Source organism: Dunckerocampus dactyliophorus, chromosome 2 (genome assembly GCF_027744805.1).
Source record: "Dunckerocampus dactyliophorus isolate RoL2022-P2 chromosome 2, RoL_Ddac_1.1, whole genome shotgun sequence".
Classification (NCBI taxonomy): Eukaryota; Metazoa; Chordata; class Actinopteri; order Syngnathiformes; family Syngnathidae; genus Dunckerocampus; species Dunckerocampus dactyliophorus.
Genome location: NC_072820.1, coordinates 3342886 through 3365229, shown reverse-complemented (window position 1 = coordinate 3365229; position 22344 = coordinate 3342886). Strand labels below are relative to the sequence as shown.

Below are 22344 nucleotides of genomic sequence, written 5' to 3'. Positions count from 1 at the left end.
CTTTGGAAGCAACTGGCGGGCCGGATTCAAACGCTCGGCGGGTTAGATGTGGGCCCAGGGCCGTAGTTTGCCCACCCCTGGAGTAGATGCTACTGACTGATGCACCTGGCGCCACAATGACTTTCCCTGAATGTTTGATTGCTCTCCGGTGAGCCAACAGCATGGACCACTCCTCACTGCGGCGCAGTAGTGGAGGATAAATATAACCCCCCTCCACTCCACCTACCTACCTCCCTCACTCTCTCCCTCCCTCCCTCCCTGCTTCCGTTGAGCCTGCAACATCGCCGAGGCTGGCGATTGCAGGCAGCGAGCCTCCACAAGACGGATGATCTGACCTCCCACCGCCACCCCCTTTTCTTTGATTTCTTTTCTATTCCCGAAGAGACGAGCTCTATTGGCTGTGTGAAGCGGACACAAGGTTAGTGAAGTCTTGTACAGTAATAATGAAAGCTCAGCTCTGCATGCAGCAGCAGTAAAACACTTCATCTTGTATGCAGGACACTTGCTGCACGCCTAACCGTGGTTACACAACACAGGACCCTTTCTTGAGCCATCTCACTTGAACTTGTGCTCAAAGTATACGAACGTATCAGCAACATGGGAACAATAAATCCAGCAGACAGATGCACCGCTCTTGGTCAGGGCTCTCACTATTAAGTGAAGAGAAGCCCCAAGCTCAGATCACATAGCACCGCAGCTGCACACCAACTGCTAGGGCTATAATAGGAGAGAGAGGTAGGGTTGCGCAGCTGACCATGCTGATTCCAAGGAGCCACAGCTCTGCAATCCTATTTAAGTCAGTGTCCTGTCACTCCTAAAAGGCTTATTTAGTGCATGTTAACTTGTAAAATGTGCTGCACGCCAACCCTTAAACCAGTGGTGTCCAAAGTGTGGCCCGGGGGCCACTTGCAGCCCATGGCACATTCGAAAAGTATAATTAAACAAGACATTTTTTTTAAAAAGCAACAGCAGCAACAGAAATTGAAAAATCAGCCATCATTTTACAAAAATAAAGTCAAAATATGAAAAGAACAAAGTTGTAATCTAATGAGAAAAAGATGTAATTTTACCAGAATAATGTCAAAATATTATGAAGGGAAATAATGGAAAAATCAGCAGTCATTTTACAAGAATAAAGTCAAAATATGAAAAGAAAAAAGTCGTAATCCAATTAGAAAAAGATGTAATTTTACCAGAATAATGTCAAAATATTATGAAGGGAAATAATGTCATTTTAGTAGCATAACATAGAAATATTAAAGAAAAAAATGTGTGTTTTTTTTTTAAGTTGGAATATTCTGAAAAACAAACAAAACATAATGTTATGGGAATAAAGTGAAAATATTTTCAGAATAAAGTAATAATATTACAAACAGAAAATTTACAAGAAGAAAGTTGAAATAGCAGAACAGCAGAAATCGAAAAAAAATCAGCTGTAATTTTTTGAATAAAGTCCAAATACTAAAAGAAAAACGTTGCAATTTTATGAGAATAAAGTCAAAATAGAATGAGAAAAAATAATGTCATTTGAGTAGCATAGAGTTGACATATTACAGAAAAAATATGTTATTTTTTAAATATTATGTAATACATATGAGAAACAAACAAAACAAAATAAAGTTGTAATTTTCGGAGAATTAGGTTAAGGGGGGGGGAGCTCTACATTGTTATGGGAATAAGGTCAAAATGTTATGGGAATAAAGTTCTAATTTCTGAAAAGAAAACTTAGAGTAAGAGTGTAAAGAGTGTAAAAGAAGAAGGTTGAAATATTTGGGAAAAACCACCAGCAGAAATGGAAAAAAAAAACAGTTGTCATTTTACAGGGATGAAGTCCAAATATTAAGAGAGAAAAGTACATTTTTGTAAATTTTACAAGAATAAACGTGTAATATTATGAATACTATGAGGAAAAATACTGTCATTTCAGTAGCATGGTTTGAAATGTTAAAGAAAAAATATGGTATTTTTTACGAGAACAAACAAAACAAAATAAAGTTGACATTGTTGGAAAATTAGGTTGGGGAAAAAGTTATAATATTATGGGTAGAGAGTAATGAGAAGAAAATTTATGAAGATTATTTAAGAAGAATGTTGAAAAAAACCAAAAAAAACAACAACAGCAAATATGGGGAAAAGGGAGGAAAGTTGATGCTACTAATAGGCTTTTTCACCTATTTCACAAAGCGGAGATGCAGTATTTTCTTGAAATGTATATAACTTGTTAGCATTTCATTTTTCAGTATGTGGCCCTTGCTGGAAAAAGTTTGGACACCCCAGGCTTAAAGCGTCTATGCATATTTCTGAGATGTTTCATAGTATTTGTGGAACACTTTGTTAGACATGGTACGTGCCCTTTCCATACTGTTCATATTGACTGCTGTTTGAACTATGCTCTCCTCAGCGCAGATACATCATGGGGATCAAGGCTGCCCTCCCCAGATATGAGCTGTATCTCTACACTGCTGTGCTCTCTGTGGCCTTGATATGGGCCACCACTTGGATATTTGAGGCTTCAAGTGGTGAGTGGCAGGACATGCACTTTCTTTGCCCCTGTTTTGTTTAACAGTTCTCACATTTATGCACCAGCTCCCTCCCCACACCTCAACTTTCTATTAATACAAGCACAATTTAAGAATGACCCGATTTACCATCAGCCTGACATCCACAGTCGAGCCTGACACAATGCCAGTTGTTTCTGCATAATGCCAAAAGTCATCAGAAAGATGTGAAAGGGCTGAGTGTGATGTGGTGAATGGTGCACTCTGTGTGCAGCAGGGTTAAGCCCTTATTATTCTTCTATCTACCCTGTCAGTTTGCCTCCAACCGTAACTTGAAAATGCTCATCTACGGCTGCTCTTTCTGGGAGGAATTTCAAAAAGCTGACGGCTTCGCGCTGCTTTTACTCTGTGTCCTGGAAGTAGACGTGCGGGGCTTTGTGCCCAGAAGTAAGTGGCTCTCCCGGTTTCAGAGCCCTTTTAGTCCAATCAGTGAATTTATTTAGGTCGAATTGAAGTCAGAGGTGTCCAAACTTCTTCAAAATAAAAGGACGCAAGGACCACTTTGTTGTCTAGGAAACCAACACATGTAGACATGAATGCTGTATAAGTTACCGTAGATATATTTACCAAAAAAAAGAGCTGCTAATGGGGACCCAACCAGTTATTAGCTTTAGGGGGCAATCACTTTTTCACACAGGGCCTTGTAGCTTTGGATTTTTTTCTCCCTTAATAATGACAAGTTTCATTTAAAAACTGCATTTTGTGTTCAGTTGTGTTGTCATTGACTAATATTTTAAATTTGTTTGATGATCTGAAACATTTAAGTGTGACAAACATGCAAAAAAAAATGAATCAGGAGGGGTCAAACACTTTCTTACACCACTGTATCAAAACTCTAGCTGCTAACGTCCACTTTGGTCGACATTGTGGGTGCTGTTGGGGATAAAACATGAAAACATACAGCACTTCAGAGTCACGCTGCTAGCGATTGAACATTTATGGAAATTTGGCAAGCCAAACGCATTCTTTACTGCAAAAGAAGGCACAGAGGAGATTGACTGTCAATGGTGTACAGTCCTTAGCCAATCAGGACACAGAACACAATGTATGTTCATAAACTGTAAAAACAAAAAAAAAATGCACAAAAAAAAAATACTACGAAAGAGCTAGTCCACAAAGTGTGAAGCGCGATGTAGCGATGGAACTCTGTATTCCCATCATATTTTGACTTTATTCTCACGTTGTAACTTTATCTGCAACCTAATTTTCCAGAAATGACAACTTTATTCATTGCTTTGTTTCTATTTCAACTTTTAAAAAAATATTTTTTTCTTTAATATTTTAACTTTATGCAACTAAAATAACATTATTTTCACAACATTATTCTTGTATTTTTTTTCTAGTTACATTACAACTTTTTTTTCTTAATATTTCAACTTTATTCTTCTAAAATTATTGCTGATTTTTTTTTCCATTTCCTCAGCGGTATTGTTTGTTTTCTTGTGAAATTACATGTTTAGAATGTGCCGCGGGCCAATTAAAAAATGGGCTGCACTTTGGACACCCCTGATTTAAAGCAAATCTGCACTTTTTTTTTTGGAATTGTGCCCATCATCCACAATCCTTATGTGAAACACGAGCACGTATTTCTTTCCCTTTTCTGTGCGTTCTAACGAGAGAAAACAAGCTAGTGTGAGCCAGCTAACATTGCACGTCATGGTTGTTACTAACTCGTTTTCTCTCGTTACAACGCACAGAAAAGGGAAAGAAATATGTGCTCATGTTTCACATAAGGATTGTGGATGATGCAAAACGAGGCAAAATTCCCCACAAAAAGCACAGTTTTCCTCTGAGTATACCGTATAGTCCGACTTACCCTAAAACTCGACTTGCATCACAGTGTAAGAACAGAACTCGTTTGTAACCCAAGGACACCTGTACTGTTTATGTGTATTACTGTATATATAGCCAAGATTTAGGTTGTACGGTAGTTTTAAATAATACTGTAGCTGTTGTTACTTCAAACAGGCTCCTGCACAGAGGATAACATTTGAGTGGAGAGGCGAGCACATCACCATGAGTCTATTATGTAATGTCTAATTTTGTCACATTGATTGAAGTGCTTGTGAAGTGATTAATCTAACAATTGCATAATAAATGTCATGGCTGTGTTTTTTCCTGTGTTAGAACCGTGTGGGATTGCGTGATCTTCTTCACACGGCCATTAAATCCTGCACGGTGTACCGTGGTGGCCGACAGGCAGCGACGTCAAAACGCTCCAAAACCAAAAACACTGTCAAACACAAGCAACAGGGAAATGCTGCAATCTGCAGAAGAAATCATGGAAATCCAATTAATCCAAAAGCTCTATGTGGCAGTGAGATCAACACGGACACCACCTTCCTGTTTTGCCGTGAGTTAATAGTGTTTCTCACCTTCAAGTCTCTGCTTTTCTTCTGATCCCGGCGGCAAAATAAATGGGCAAGTGTCAACATTTTGATAAAGAAGGTGTGAAACACTATTGAATTCAGGAAATAACTCATGGCAAAACAAGAAGGTGGCATTTGCTTCTATCTTGCTGCCACATTGTGGCTTTGTCTACACGTCATCATATTTTCAATGAAGGTAAAATTAACCTTAATTGTTCATTTATCCCTTTCATTACCCTTTTTTATGTATTTACAATTGTTTTGTGGATGTCACAGGGTTTCCGCTACATGTAATTGATCGTGGTGGCCCGCCACTACAAAATAAAAGCAGCCACATCTTAAAAATGAGTTGTTTTTTAAAACTTGAAAACAGTTTTAAGTAATATATTGTAAGAATGGATATATATGCTATATATGTATACATACATAGCTTATTATTTATGCGCATATTGACCACAGTCAGTTTGAAAACTATTTAAAATATCATAAAAATGTTTCACTGCGCTTTATTTTGATAAGCATGCACCGGAATCTGTCTTGCTGGCACTTGCATATGTCTGACCAGATACGTGACATGTCTTGTATTGACTTTCACTTTGTTTCTTCGGTTACTTTGGTTTCCTCCCACATTCCAAAAACATGCATGTTCGGTTAATCGGAGACTCTAAAGTGTTCATAGGTATGAATATGAGTGTGAATGGTTGTTTGTCTGTGCTATCGACCAGTCCAGGGTGTACCCCGCCTCTCGCACAAAGTCAGACGATTCTGCCCGATTCTGTTCTTTACTTTTATGGACAGAATTTCTCGGCGCAACCATGGCGTTGAGGTGTTCCTGTCGGTGGCTACGGGATTGGGTCTCTGGTTTTTGCAGATGATGTGGTCCTGCTGGCTTCATCGAGCCGTGATCTTCAACTCTCACTGAATCGGGTTCGCAACCGAGTGTGAAACGACCGGGATGAGAATCAGCACTTCCAAGTCCAAGTCCGTGGTTCTCGCCCGGAAAAGGGCGGTGTGCCATCTCCAGGTTGGGGATGAGATCCTGCCCCAAGTGGAGGAGTTTAAGTACCTCAGGGGGGAAGGATGGAACACGAGACCAACAGGCGGATTGGTGCGATGTCTGCAGTGATGCAGACTCTGCATCGGTCCGTTGTGGTGAAGAGGGAGCTGAGTCAAAAGGCAAAGCTCTCAATTTACCGGTCGATCTACGTTCCTTCCCTCACCTCATGGTCATGAGCTTTGGGTAGCGATCGAAAGGACGAGATCGCTGGTTTTGAGTTTTCTCTGTGGCTGGGCTCTCCCTCAGAGATAAGGTGAGAAGCACTGTCATCCTGGAGAAACTCGGAGTAGAACCGCTACTCCTTTGCATTGAGAGGAGCCAGATGAGGTGGCTCAAGCATCTGGTAAAGATGCCTCGCAAATGCCTCCCTGGGGAGGTGTTGAGGGCATGTCCGACCGGCAGGAGGCTTCTGGGAAGACTCAGGACACGTTGGAGAGACTATGGGCTAGACGAAGTGGCTGGAGGGAGAGAAGTCTGGGCTTCCCTGTTGGATGGATGGATGGATGTCAAACTATAACTGTAAATTTTGTTACATTTTTGAGACTTGTGGTGTAACTGTGTTAGTCAGCAAAGAACTACAGAGTCAGCCGCTGATGACACCACAGACACGCAACAGAGCTGACTTCCGCTTCCTGTTTCCATGTAGCAAACTAACAGGATGCTAACAAGGATGTTTTGTGGAAAAAAAAAATATTAAAACACAGGTGGACTCACACAATGTGTTAATAACGCTTCATGACGGGCGCCATATTGTACGCTAAACAGAAAAACGTACGCAAAACGAGGCTAAATTTCGGCATAAATTCTTCAATGTTAAACAAGGTTCCACTGTACAGTAAAATATTACGCTTAATTCTTTAGGTCTAAGACAGATATGCCTCAGGTCTGGCACCCTTGGTAGCCTGGCTAACATTCTGATAGCCTGGCTAACATCCAGGGTTTTGGCATTTGCAGCATTTTTCTTTTGCATTTGATTTATAGTGTTTTATAGCTTTATAGTGTCACATCAATGTATTGTAATTGTCATGCTCACTTTCTACTCTTATTCTGGAATACTGCACTTCCTGTTGGGGGTAAGATGCAGCCGCTTTACCCCAGTGGAATTGTGCACAGCAATTGCAATGAGTTGGATTCATAAGCCCACCGTTGTTCCATGAAAGGTGTTGGTTCATTGCCTCTGTTTTTGCTGCCTGTGCTGTCACCCTTACTTGTTGCTACTGCCCAGGACTACTCTGTGTTTTTGGTTGTCTGTATCCTGCACAGCCGTGATTACCTGCACCTCCTTATGCATAATAAAAGGGGTTTAATTGCAAGCAGCGTCTGTCAAGCATTCAACAGCTCCACCACAAATCCTGACAGAAATGGCAGCTTTCAATAGCTTTACATTCATATTGCCCAATATAGTAGACATAATAAGAGTAAATAAGCCATTTAAGACATCAATAAAACAGTAAATGTGTTCCCTAGGGTGGGGGCTCCCAACCACCGGGCCGTGGGAAGCTTTCAGGTGCAATGATACAGAACAAAATACATTGAACAAAAATATGTTTGTAAATAACTTCATTGAATTTAGTGTGAATGCATATTCATTTAGGAAATGTGGGTCATTATGTTATTTAAAAAATAATACAAAGTTACTCATCCCATAGTTTTGCATGTTTGTTGCGAGCTGCGACCCGTCCCGATTTGTTGGACAGTCCTTGAACGCACCATTTGTGCTGCGCTAACTTTGCCCCATGCTGCACAGCTAGACTACTATACTGTACTTTTAGCCTTTTTCTTTCCCCTCAAATGCTGATATTATGTGGGAATGCATAAAGGTAAGATCTGATTACGTTATTGAGTGCTAATGAGCATATTTGTTGGTGCACAGCCTCAAGTTAATTCATGCTAGCACACTGCCTTTTACCACACACATCAAACAGCGACGTTACAATCTTCTCTCTGAAAAACAAAGTCCAGGCTGGTACTGGTGGATGGTGACTCTGTATTCACTTTGTGCTTTTAATTTAATGTTGTTCCTGCCTTGGTTTTACACAATACATAAGCCAGGGGACCTTAGTTGCAGGCGGACAGATGTGTGGAGGACAGGAAGTGACATCGAAGGTTCCGAGTTGAGTTTTAGCTTGTGGTGGGTTATGGCCCCAACAGTAGCCCTTGTTGTTATTATCATTATTATGTTATTATTATTGTTGTGAGATCATTTAAACCTAAAATAAAAGTCTTTTATGGTGATCGAATCTGGTATTCGTCTCACCGAACAATTACTGACACCTAGTGGTCTATGTAGAATACTACACTCACAATTAAAATGCTACTTCTGCCTTGTAGTTGTATCTTAGTTCATTTAGTTACTTCATTTTGCCATTTTTATGCTTGAAAATGCTTCATTTAGGCCAAGAATAAGTACAATCTGCTTAAACATGCATATTTGTTATACTAATAATAGGCACTATTCAACCACAAAACAGCGATCATTTATTAATTAAGTCATCTTTGAAAACCGCAATAGAGTGAGGGAGCGATGTTCAAATCGCGATGTCGTGAGGGACGACTGTATTTATTAAATTCTTAGGATGAATGAGATGTGGTTTGTATGACTGAGTATGAAGGCCGCATTAAGAAAAAAATCATCTGAGATTTCGAGAATAAAGTCGTAAATTTATTTAAAAAAAACAGTAATATTACGTTATATATTTACAACTTTATTCTCGTAAATTTACAACTTTATTCTCATGAATTTACAACTTTATTCTCGTAATATTACATGTTTTTATTTAACTTTATTCTTGTGAATGTGCAACTTTATGCTCGTAAATTTACAACTTTATTATCCCAATATTGCGAGTCTTTTCTCAGAAATGTACGACTTTATTCTCCTAAATTTACAACTTGATGCTTGTAAATTCACGACTTTATTCTCGTGAATTTACAATTTTATTCTCTGAATATTACATGTTTTTCCTTTTAAATTTACAACTTTATTCTCGTAAATTTACGACTTTATTCTTGTAATATTAAAATTTTTTTCTCTGAAATTTATGACTTTATTCTCGTAATATTGTGAGTTTTTTCTGTTACATTCACAACCTTATTCTCTTGTATTTACAACTTTATTCTCGTCATATTACAAGTTTTTTTCTTGTAAATTTACAACTTTATGCTCGTAAATTCACAACTTTATTCACGTAAATTTACGACTTTATTCTTGTAAATTACGTTTCTTCTCTGAAATGTATGACTTTATGCACGTAGTATTATGAGTTTTTTCTCTTATATTTACAACTTTATTCTCGTAATATTACGAGTTTTTTCTCCGAAATGTACAACTTTATGCTCGTAATATTTTTTACTCGTACATTTACAACTGTAATCGCGTAAATTTTTGACTTTATTCTCATAAATTCATCACTTTATGCTTGTAAATTTATGACTTCATTCTCGTAACATTACGAGTTTTTTCTCGCAATATTCCGACTTTATTCTAGAAATCTCAGATTTTTTTTTCTCAATGTGGCCCTAATACAATTTTCTGTGGAAACGACCTACTGTATAAAGAACAATAAAAAAAAATGTTTTTGACTAAAATCCACCAATGTGCCCTGAATGCTTCATGGCATCCACTGTATAAGCAATGAAATACTGTACGTGTTCTTTAGCATGGTGTTTGGAAAAGAGTTTTTCAGTTTTTCAGTGGTTTAAAGACTATTCACTGTCATATTGAAAGTCTTCTAAAAAAGCTTTACTGCTCAATAGTCATCCAGCACATTTGTATTTTTCCATTCAGAGAATGTAAACAGAAAAGCATTCAGAGAAAGTGTGAAACCAGGATGGTATTACTTTGGCAGAAAAATGGTAAGTTGCTATATTTGTTTTTCTCTCTACATGGGAATGCTGTTCTTGGTCCTGCTTTTGCTTGCAGCTTCGCTAAATCACGTCTTTTTTTTTTTTTGCAGGATGTTGCAGACTTCGAATGGATGATGTGGTTCTCGACATTCCGCAATCACATACTTTTCGCTCTCACCGGTCATGTGATCTTTGCCAAGATCTTCACCTTGCTGGCCCCAAAGGTGCATGCATGTGCGTACTGTGTGCGTGTGCCATAGCGAGAGAAGATGTGCATTGCCACTGCGCGCTGCATGCAAGTATATTTGGAAATATGAATGTGTTGATTTTTCAGTGTAAATATATCTTTTGCCCTTCATGCGTTTATTCCATGGGTGTTCAAACTTTTCCCAGCGCATACGGTAAAATCAAAAGATACGGGGGAAGCTCTTGTGCTGCAGGGACTTGAGCAATCTGGCAAACTAGCGAGCTAACCAGTTAGCCTCAAATGTATTTCTTCTAAACTTACGAAGCCAAAAACTTACCACTTTCATACATGATGGGAGAGAACTTTTTTCATGTGTTTTTCATATCAAAATGCTGATTAGACACCATGCACATTTCAGAGTGGCCTTTTATTGTGGGCAGTCTAAGGAACACCTGTGCACTAATCATGGTGTCTAATCAGCATCTTGATATGGCACACCTGTGAGGTGGGATGGATTATCTCAGGAAAGGAGAAGTGCTCACCATCACAGATTTAGACACATTTCTGAACAATATTTGACAGAAATGGCGATATTGTGTATGTGGAAAAACGTTTTAGATCTTATATAAAAATATAAACGCAACAAAAGTGTTGCGTTTATATTTTTGTTGAGTGTATTATGACATTATTTGAATATTTTTGTAAAATCACTGCTCTTTTTTTTTACTTTTTTTGTTGTTTTTGTTACTTTTCTTGTTGAATCGTAATTTTAAAACGTGTCGAGGGTCGCACTTTGGACACCCCTGGTTTATTATAAAATACAGTGTTCCCTCGTTTATCGCAGGGCATAAGTTCCCAAAATAGCCCGCAATAAGTGAAATTAAATTTTTGATGATTATATATGATGATTATATATGTTTTAAGGCTGTAACACCCCTCACCATACACTTGATACACTTTTGTCAGACAGGCAATAACATTCACTCACATTTCTCTCTTGTTTAAACACTCTCAAAAAAGTTCAAACCTTCGTTTGAATTTCACTGATCAACCACAAGAAATTACTAAATCACTCACGCGTATTTCACTCATGTGACCGTGTGTTCGTCCCGGCGACATTCCGCTGTACTGCAGCGTTTTTAAAACATATTGCTGCAATGCTCCTCCTGTTCCAGTCCTCCTCCTTCGAACCGAAGATTCATTCACAAGCTAGCAAGCTAGCGATGACACGGGAGACACGGCAGTACAAAGGAGATTGACTGACAATGGTCTACAGCCAATCGGGACGCAGAAAACAATGGGCGGTGCAGACAGCCGAGAGCGGGAATCGAGAGACATTCAACTTCCCACAATGCAATTCTTCTTACAGGCTCGGCCTGTAACAGCATTTGCTGTAATAAAAAACAAACAAACACGTGAACCGTGATAGGGCGTGGGAACACTGTATTTAAGCAGATCAATAGGAAATCTATGGTGGCTTTTGGCCCTCGTAGAAATCAGTTTACGGACAAGTGATTGCTGATTGGAGGCCTTTGACATTACACATGCATGATGCACACTCCAAGATGAGCGATAGATGTTGACTTGATGCATGAGAACGAGTTCCCCATCATGGTCTTTATAGCCGTCACAGACAAGTGCTGATGTAGTCCTGTTTGTTTCTGTTGTTTTGTCATTGTTGTCGCAATTGTTGTTGTTGCTGTTGTCCTTGTCTGTCTCTTATTGTACCCCTCTTGTCCCCGCACTCCCTCCTCTGTTTTCTTCTCACTTCTTCTCTATCGCTCATGCTCCGGTCCGGCTGCTCCAAATTTGCATAACAACAAAACATCTAGGTGAAATAAATTCTGTATAACAGGGGAAGTGTATCTCACACTTTTCCATGGCACTTCTGTTTGAAATGTATGAAGATGTGAAATGTGGCATATTTCAAACAAATTCTGTATGTTTTAAACATGTTCTCTGTCTTGTTCCATGCTTACAATGAAGATTGGTATAGATGGATGTAAGGTAACCTTAATAAACTTATCAATGTTATCATAACCCTTGTCATGTTTCATTTCACTCACTTAGTTGTGTTTTTTTCTTACACTCTAACACCTCGTCTGTTACATTTTTATGGTTCTAACTTTGGTTAACATACCGTGCATCATCATTGCATCACAATGACAGCGGCTTCCTCTTTTTCTCACAGCACAGATCTTTGGTCTTTGGCGTATACGGGGCTTTGGCGGTCCTGGTCACCATGGGCTGGACCTTCGTTGCTTTGGTTGTGTCTCACTGCATCATACTCTACAGCGTTGCCCTGATCAAAAGGAAATGGATGTGCTTCGCTGCAGGCCTGGCCACCCTGGCCTCAATCAAGCTGGAGCCGTATAACTCCTGGCAGGTGAGGATTATTATCACTCATTGAAGTAGAGGACTTCACATCAATCAGCGACTGACCTTTCCTGCAGGAGGCCTTGGTGACTGGCTCTTTTCACCTGCAAGACATCCTCTTTTATGGCGGCTGTGGCTTCAGCATCATGCGCTGTATGAGCTTTGCTTTGGAGAACTGCGAGAAGAAAGACGGCAGCTACACGTTCTGTGACCTGCTGAAATACAACTTCTACCTCCCTTTCTTCTTCTTTGGACCTATCATGACGTTTGACAAATATCATGCCCAGGTATTTGTCTTTTCTTTGTTGAGTGAATGTCTAAAAAAAACAACCTTGACATTTAGTTGCAGTTAAGAGGGCCACGTCGTAAAAATGAAAGGATGCAACGTTGGCACTTGGATATTTTGTAAAGCAACACACGTGGATATGCTAAGATTAGGGGTGCTCCGATCGATCAGCCACCCATTGGTATCGGACGATTTCCATGAAAAAGAACGGTATCGGCATACTATTCATAACGGCCATCACCTCCACTCCCACTGCAGCATCCAGTCAATAGCGACTGTCTCTGTGTGGGACTTCCTGTCGTTGCACCTGCAAAACATGCCACGAAAAATGTCTTAAAAAGCTTTAGTTTGGTGCGACATTTGGGGGGCATTCTGCAATTCGAAATGTGAGTTGCGGGTACCAACATTTTGTTAATGTTCTGGTAAAAAAAAGCATATTCGCTTTGTTTGGCTTGAAATCCATCCATCCATTCATTTTCTTCCGTTTATCTGGGTCCGGCTCGTGGGGGCAGCAGTCTCAGTTGGGAAGTGACCACCTCTTCCAGTTCCACCAGGAGGACACCAAGACTTTCCCAGGCCAGCTGTGAGACACAATCCCTCAAGCGTGTCCAAGTCTGCCCCGGCTGGGCATGCCTGGAACACCTCACCAGGGAGGCGCCCAGGAGGCATCCAGACTAGATGCCCGAGCCACCTCAACTGGCTCCTCTCCATGTGAAGGAGCAGCGGCTCTACTTTGCCTTCCGCCTCAGCTCTCGCTTCACCACGACGGTCCGGTACAGTGACCGCATTATTGCAGATGCTGCGCTGATCCACCTGTTGACCTCACACTCCAACCTTCCCTCACTTGTAAACAAGACCCCAAGATACTTCAACTCCTCCACATGGGGAAAGACCTCAGTCCCAACGGGGAGGGAGCAATCCACCCTTTTCAGACTAAGAACAATGGCCTCGGATTTGGAGGTGCTGAGTCTCATCCCACAAGCTTCACACTAAGATGCAAACCGTCCCAGTAAACACTGAAGGTCACAGCCCGATGAGGCCATCAGGACCACATCGTCTGCAAATAGCAGAGATGAGATTCTCAGGCCCCCGAACTGGACTCCCTTGACCCCTTGGCTGTGCCTAGAAATTCTGTTCATGAAAATTATGAACAGAATCAGTGACAAAGGGCAGCCTTGGCGGAGGCCAACGTTCACCGGAAACAGGCTTGACTTACTACTGGCAATGCGAACCAGGCTCCTGCTCCGGTTGTACAAGGACCGAATGGCACGTAGTAGCGCGCCACCAATCCCATACTCCCGGAGCACCACCCACAGGACACCATGAGGGACATGGTGGAATGCCTTTTCCAAGTCCACAAAGCACATGTAGAGCGGTTGGGCAAACTCCCAAGTACCCTCTAGTAAGCTGGTCCAGTGTTTCGTGACTGGGACGAAAACCACATTGGACCTCCTGTAGCCGAGGTTCAACTAACGGTTGTACCCTTCTCTCCAGCACCCTGGAATAGACTTTCCCGGGGAGGCTGAGGAGTGTGATCCCCCTATAGTTGGAACACACCCTCCGGTCACCCTTCTTGAAAAGGGAGACCACCACCCCGCCAATCCAGAGGTACTGTTCCCGACTTCCACGCAATGTTGAAGAGCCGTGTCAGCCAAAACAGCCCCTCAATATCCAGAGCCTTGAGGAATTCAGGGTGAAACCGATCCACTCCCGGGGTTATGCCACTGGGGAGCGTTTTGACGAACTCAGACACCTCAGCTCTTGGCCATTTTCATTTTGAAAAATAGATCTCACAAGAAAAAACATTGGTATCCCCTGATATAGACAATAGTACATTTAAACTTCATCTATGTGATCGGTATCGGCTAATTTCACTCATCGATGATCGGTGTCAACAGCATAAAACCCTCGGAGCATCCCTAGTTAAGATGTTTTATATATGTTTCAAGAAAAAACAGCATTTCAGCTTTGTTATATGGGTGAAAAAGCCTTTATTAGTAGGATAGAGAAAAGTTTGCTCTTTTTTCCCCCCATTTTTGCTGTTTTTTTTCCCCAAATATTTCAACTTTCTTTTTTCTTTTGCATAATATTATGACTTTATTCCCATAATATTTTTACTTTTTCCCCAACCGAATTTTCCACAAATGACAACTTTGTTTTGTTTGTCATAAAACTACAAGTTACAAAAATAAAAGCATATTTTTTCTTGAAAAGTGCAACTTTTATTATTATGACTATTAAAATGACATTATGTTCCCTTTCATGATATTACGACATTATTCTTGTAAAATTACTACTTTTTTCTTTCGATCCAATGTATGTCAATATATTCTAAGCATCCACATTTTAGCTTTCTTTTTTAGCTGACAAAGCAAATTATTGTACAGAGGATCCCCACACATTTGCGGATCTTGGTCAAAAAATATTTTCTGAATGAAATCTTGAGGCTATTTTCCCCACAAAAAACACATCTCTTTCACCATAAGCCAGTAATAATTTATAAATGGGGGATAATACCGGTCAAGTGTACAGCACACATGTACCACTGTTACAAAGCCCACAGCTTTTACATGTTTTATGCTTCGCTGACAATGTTTTTTCGTCAAGTGCTGACATTTCGCACTTTGTTTGGTGGTCCTTCAAGGCACCATAGTTGCGTACCGAGACGCAAACGTTTGTTTTCGACAACGGAAACACCGGCGTCAACAGTCATCCGTCGTCTTACATGATCTTTCATTAGGGGTGAGCACACATACATTTAAAATACACATCTTTTACGTATCAGTTACTGGCGTTTTTTCGTCGTTCATTGGTCATTTGGAATATAAGTGACTGGCGTGTAGTTTTCTGCCGTGAATTGTGAAGCGTTTGTCTGATTGCATAGGCGAACAGCACAAAGCTGAGCCGCAAGGAGAGGGAGATGTGGAACATCACCACCAAAGCCCTGTTGCACCTGGGACTGATTGTGATGGTGGACGTCTTCTTCCACTACCTCTACATCTTGACAATCCCCAGTGACATGAAGCTGGTCACCAAGCTGTCCGACTGGTGTCTGGGTGAGTTGTTACGTGACCGCACGTGAACAAACAAAACAGATAAAGTTGTCATTTTTGGAAAATTAGAATGCGGAAAAGGTTACTTTATGAGAATAAAGTCAAAATATTATGGGAATAAAGTTATAATTATGAGAAAAAAAATTACAAGAAGAAAGTTGAAATATTTGCAAAATTATATATAAAAAAGCAACAGCAGAACTGGAAAAAAATGCTGAAATTTTAGGGTAATAAAGTCAGAATCTTAAGAGAAAAAAGTTGTCTCCTAAGGAGAAAAAAAAGTCACAATTCTATGTGAATAAACTCGTAATATTATGAGGAAAAATAATGTCGATTTAGTTGCATAAAGTTGAATTATTAAAGAACTTTTTTTTTAAACGTATTACTATGATAAACTAACTAAACAAATACTGTAATTAAATTGTCATTTTTGGAATATTAGGTTGGGGAAAAAGTTATAATGCTACGTGAATAAAGTCAAAATATTACGGGAATAAAGTCATCATGACAAGAAGACAATTTACAAGATGAAAATTTAAATATTTGTAAAATTATATAAATAAGAAACAGCAGAAATGGGAAAAAATGCAGACATTTTACGGTAATAAAGTCACAATTAGAAGAGAAAAAAGTTGTATTCTCATGAGAAAAACAGTCACAATTCTGTGTGAATAAACTCGTAATATTACGAGGAAAAATAATGTCAATTTAGTAGCATAAAGTTGAAATATTAATGAAAAAAATACATTGAAAAATTTTGTATGTTATGGGAAACTAACTCAACAAATAAAATCAGAATTTCTGAGAAGAAAATTTACAAGAACAAAGTTGAAATACTTGGAAAATTATTTTTTTTTTAAAGTAACAGCATAAATGGAAAAAAACAGCAGAGATTTTACAAGAATAAAGTCAAAACATGAAGAGAAAAAAGTTGTATTCTAACGAGAACAAAAGTCACAATTTTACAAGAAGAAACTGGTAATGTTATCAGAAACAAACAGAACAAATAAAGTTGTCATTTTTGGAAAATTAGGTGGGGGGAAAAAGTTGTAATGCTATGAGAATAAAGTCAAAATATGATGGGAATAAAGTCATCATGACGAGAAGACAATTTACGAGAACAAAGTTGAAATAGTTGGAAGATTATTTTTTTTAAAAAGCAACAGCATACAGTAAAGGGAAAAAAACAAGAATAAACTTGTAATATGATGAGAAATAAACAAAACAAATAAAGACAAAATGTGTAAAAAAATACCAACAACAGCAGAAATGGAAAGAACAGGTGTAATTGAATAAGAATAAAGTCAAAATTTCAAGAGAAACAAGTTGCAATGGAATGAGAAAAAGGTTGCAATTTAATAAGAATAAACTCGTCATATTATGGTGAAAAGTCATGTGTTTCACCTGTATATGACTAGAAAAATAAAGTAGGTTTGTGTTTGCCTTGACAGCTGGTCTGGCCTATTCCAACCTGGTGTATGATTGGTTAAAAGCAGCCGTGATGTTTGCCGTGATTAACACAGTGGCAACGCTGGACCACCTGGACCCCCCTCAGCCTCCTAAGTGTATCACCATGCTGTACGTCTTCGCTGAGACGTGAGTACGACCACGCTTACGCTATGTCACGTCCTCCAACACGAGCATACGGAGTTGAGATGTGTTTTGTCTTTGTAGGCACTTTGACAGAGGCATCAACGACTGGCTGTGCAGGTGACTCTTCCATTTTAGGATTTACACGTACTGGAGGTCACTAAATGGGGTCATGGAGTCCATTCTATTGCCAGGTATGTTTACGACTACATCGGGGGAGATCATGACCAAATCTTCAAGGAGCTCCTGGCCACCTTGTGCACCTTCGCCATCACCACCCTGTGGCTGGGCCCATGTGAGCTGGTCTACATCTGGTCCTTTTTTAACTGCTTTGGCCTTAACTTTGAGCTCTGGGTGGCCAAGTTCTTCTCCATTCCGCCATTTTCTACCATAGAGGTGAGAAACTAAAACATCAAACCCACAACAGACGCGCACTCACTGATTATTTCACAAATTTTTCAACTTTTTTCTTGGAAATGTTCTTCTTGCAATAATATAACTTCGTGCCCAACCTAATTTTCCAAAAATTACAACTTTATTATTTCTTTAGTTTGTTTCTCATAATATTACATCTTTTTTTTAAAGTATTTTTCTTTAATATTAAAAATGTATGCTACAAAATTGACATTTTTCCTCGTAATATTAAAAGTATATTCTCATAAAATTGCGACTTTCATCTTTATATTTTGACTTTATTATCGTAAAATTTCTGCAGTTTTTTCAATTTCTGTTGTTGCTTTCTTTTTAAATAATATTAAACTTTCTTCTTGTAAATGTTCTTCTCGCAATACTAGGACTTTTCACCCAACCTAATTTAAAAAAAATGACAACTTTATTATATCTTTAGTTTGTTTCTCATATTACATCTTTTTAAAAGTATTTTTTCTTTAATATTACAACTTTATGCTACTAAATTGACATTATTTTTCCTCATAATATTACAAGTATATTCTCGTAAAATTGTGATTTTTTCCTCTTAACATTTTGACTTTATCGTAAAATTTCTGCAATTTTTAAAATTTCTGCTGTTACTTTCTTTCTTTTTTAAATAATATTAAACTTTCTTCTTGTAAATTTTCTTCTTGCAATATTAGAACTTATTCCTCAATCTGATTTTCCAAAAATGAAAACTTTATTTGTTTTGTTTGTTTTACATGCTATTATGTCTTTTAAAAAAACGTATTATCATAACATTTCTGCATTTTTTTTCCATTTCTGCTGTTGCTTTTTTAAAAACAATTTTAGAAATATTTTAAATTTGTGCTTAGAAATGTTCTTCTCCTAATATTATGGCTTTATTCCCATCATATTTTGACTTTATTCTTGTAACGTAACTTTTTCCTCAAACTAATTTTCCAAAAATTCTGATTTTATTTGTTAAGTTTCTCATATTTCATTTTTTAATGTATTTTTTTCTTTAATATTTCAACTTTATGCTGCTAAATTGACATTATTTTTCCTTGTAATATTACGAGTTTATTCACATAAAATTGTGACTGTTTCCTTCATTAGAATACGACTTTTTTTCTGTTAATATTCTGACTTTATTATTGTAAAATTTCTGCATTTTTTCCATTTCTGCTGTTGCTTTTTATATAATTTTACAAATATTTCAACTTTCATCTTGTAAATTGTCTTTTCGTCATTCTGACTTTATTTCCCTAATATTTTGACTTTATTCTCGGAACAATATAACTTTTTCCCCAACCTAATTTTCCAAAAATTCAGATTTTATTTGTTTAGTTAGTTTCTCATAATATTGCATCTTTAAAAGAAAAAAAGTATTTTTTTCTTAAGTATTTCAACTTTATGACATTACTCCTCATTCTCGTGAAATTAGGACTTTTTTTCTCAATAGATTGGAACTTACTTTCTTAATAATTATTCTTATAATAACAACAATACAATATAATTTCTCTCTTATAATTAATAATATTCTTGTAAAATGACTGCTGACTTTTTACTTTTTTTCTTCATATTTTTGAATGTGCTGCGGGCCAATAAAAACAGCTGTGAGGATGTATGCTGCACATTTTGCCTGGATTACCACATACTTATAAAGTATGACCCACTTAGTGTGAATGAGATGTGTTTTTTGCAAAAAAAAAGCCTATTTTTGGAGAAAAAAAATATTTTTGGACTCAAAATCTGCAAATTTGTGAGGATGTGAATGCGGAATTGCGTATACATGGGTAAAAAAAATTCTGCCTGAATAACATTCCTACTGTTTTATGTAGCACGGTTCAGTAAGGATTACATGGCCACCCATGAATGCTGATTCACGGCCTGCGTGACATTTTTTTTTAAAGGCGTCCAACTTGTCTAGGAAATGTAATTAGATTGTGCACCTGCCGTTCAGTGACGTTACTGTCAGAATAGCATGACTACATGTTTTCTACATGCAGGGTGTTATGGGTGAAGCAATGTCGCGCAGGATCCGAGGTCTGTTTAACGCTGCCAACTTCTGGGCTATCGTCCTCTACAATGTTCTCTCCCTGAACAGCCTGGACTTTGCCAAACTGGTTGGTAGAAGACTGATTTTCAAAGGTAAGGGAGAAAAGCCCACCATATTTCGTCTCTTCTGACATTTTTCCCCCACTGGTGTTTTTCCTTTCTGCACAGGGTTTCCTCTGTCTACCCTTTCTGTGCTACTGGTGACTTACTGTGGTGTCCAGCTGGTCAAAGAGAGGGAGCGTCAGCAGGCCCTGCAGGAGGACGCGGAAGCAGTCAAGCCGCTGGATGGTGGCAAAGAAAAGGCAGAATAAACGTCACATTTTCATCTGCAGCACTTCAGAACTGAACCGGCCTGCTTGTGACTTACAATTTTCCGTCAGCTGCACTTTCTGGTGATGATCACAACAATCTTTGGCACAAAGACTCACCCACAGCGCATTTGCTACTGTAATCATTGCTAAGTGTGACATTGTTTGACAGGAACAACATCGTAATGATGGTATTGTAAAGGAACAACTGAGTTACATCAGGTGAATTCTATTATAATGCCAATATTGATACAGACAATTTTTAAAAGGGCTAAAAGTGAAAGAGTAGATATTAAAAGGTGCTCTGGAGTCTTCCACGTTGCATGCAGCTAATCCTATTGACGTATATCTACTATTCTAGAGACTCAAAGCAAAAAAAAAAAAACAGGCCATGATGCTTAGGACTCACTATTGACCTTGAATGTGCAGGATTTTGTAGAAGGTGGAAAAAGAAGCCACTGTATCTGCAAGAAGCTTTTCCTACCTGCGTTCAAAGCCTGCTGTTTGTCATGTTTACACCAACTGCGCTGCCTTTTCTCAATGTAGGATTTTTAATCAAGCAAAACAGAAATAAAATTTTCCTACGTCCAGAAAAGGCCTGTTAATTTCATCATGGGGGAGTTAAACTGAAACCTAGAAGCATCCAACTGTTTAATTTGTTTCAATTAGTGTTGCTGAATTGCCAGGTTGGTATCCGAAATCACCACAAGATGGGGTAGTTGAGGCGGATTCGCTTAGCACGGTTCCACTAGCACAATGACATTAAACCAAACCTTTAAAGGGCAAACCGATGCTTATTGAATCTATTGCTCAGTTCTCCTTACTTTCAACTTGGTTGACCTCTGCCTCCCTGCCTCCTTTTCCAGTTAGTGTTTGTTTGTTTCTTGACAGTTAAAATACGAGAAACGATTAATCTCTCCGTACGTCACTGTCATGATTAAAGGAACAAGGCACCATTAGTTGTACTAAGTCAATAACGCTTTTGTGACCTCCAGGTTGGATTACTGTAACTCTGTTAACGGGCTGCCCTAAGAAAAAAATACTGCCGCACGAGTTTTAACCGGAACCAGAAGAAGATATAATATTTCATCTCATCTCTAATTATTCGGACAACACTCAGCACTCCAGCAACTGGTGAAAACAGCAGGCAGCCTGCTAATCAGCCTTAGTGCAGCTAGAAAACCACACGAAGAATCCATAAATTAGCACGCTGCTAATGGCAGTTAAGTCTGTAGTCCTCCTCGGGACCACACGTCCTCATTGTCGCGAGAACACAGCGAGATGCATTCAGGGGCACTCCGAAGATTACAAAACATTTATATTATGCATGGATGTGTAACATGGATATTCTTATCTCACTAACGTAATTCTTTATGCGAAAGTACAGTTTTCTGCAAAGTATGTTCGGAAATCTCAGAAAATCAGTCTACACTCAAAACAGTAAATTCAATTTAAAGAAATATCTGGTGTCTTTGAACGCAACACGGCATGGCTCATAACAACACAGTTAAAGTTTGATTAAAGCGACTAGAGTGAGGCAAATCGATGTTCAGACAAATGTGCTATGTTTTTGCTTAATTTAAATTTTCACTTCATTTGGAGCTGTTGATGCATACAAATATATAAAGTTGTGTCCTGTCGTTCATCTTTTTGTTCATAAAATACGGTGCCTTGGGCGAAGGTAATGTTATTTTTTTCCCGTAAATTTACAACTTTATTCTCGAAATCTCCGATTGTTTTTTTTTTCAATGTGGCCATCATACCCTGTCGTATACTATTAGACTAGCAGTAGTTATATAAAATGGTTTCAACTACCTCGGCCACATGACCTGGAAGCTATGCTGTAGAACAAAATCCTTGATTTTTTTAATATTATATTTTTTAATATTAATGAACATAAAATGATATTAAACTTAAAGTTTGAAACAAAGAGGTGTGCGTGATAGTACTAATATTAACTGATTTGGAGTGTCAAGGTCACATGACCTGGAAGCTATTAAACAAAATGTTCGATTTTTTTAATGTTAAAAATTCAAATAAAATCCAATAAAAGATAAAATTTGAAAAAATTGGAGTGCACAATACTTTTAGGGTAGGACTAGTCATTTGATATGGTTATAGATCAGTTGGTGGTTTGATTTACAATATATTGTTTTTTTCTTGGATAGATGGATGGATAGGCATGTTTTTGGAATGTGGGGGGAAACCGGAGTACCCAGAGAAAACCCACATACGCACGGGTAGAACATGCAAACTCCAC

At 38.5% G+C, this 22344-nt stretch overlaps 1 protein-coding gene across 5 annotated transcripts; it reads left to right on the top strand.

Moving 5' to 3' along the window:
• Positions 1-273: 273 nt before the first annotated feature.
• Positions 274-20834, top strand: hhatla (hedgehog acyltransferase like, a). Of its 5 annotated transcripts, none has more exons than XM_054769078.1 (13): positions 274-418; positions 2402-2519; positions 9772-9839; positions 9941-10054; positions 12004-12024; positions 12209-12403; positions 12471-12680; positions 15564-15735; positions 17184-17328; positions 17407-17442; positions 17517-17718; positions 19728-19869; positions 19945-20834. In XM_054769078.1, exons 2-13 carry the CDS (start codon positions 2414-2416, stop codon positions 20085-20087), a joined length of 1554 nt encoding a protein of 517 aa, XP_054625053.1. In that variant the 5' UTR covers positions 274-418; positions 2402-2413; the 3' UTR covers positions 20088-20834. The 5 variants fall into 5 exon arrangements, with proteins under 5 accessions (XP_054625053.1, XP_054625055.1, XP_054625054.1 ...); XM_054769079.1 differs by having other exon boundaries at positions 291-418; positions 2407-2519; XM_054769081.1 differs by lacking the exon at positions 274-418 and adding an exon at positions 4686-5123 and having other exon boundaries at positions 2416-2519.
• The last annotated feature ends 1510 nt before the right edge of the window (positions 20835-22344 follow it).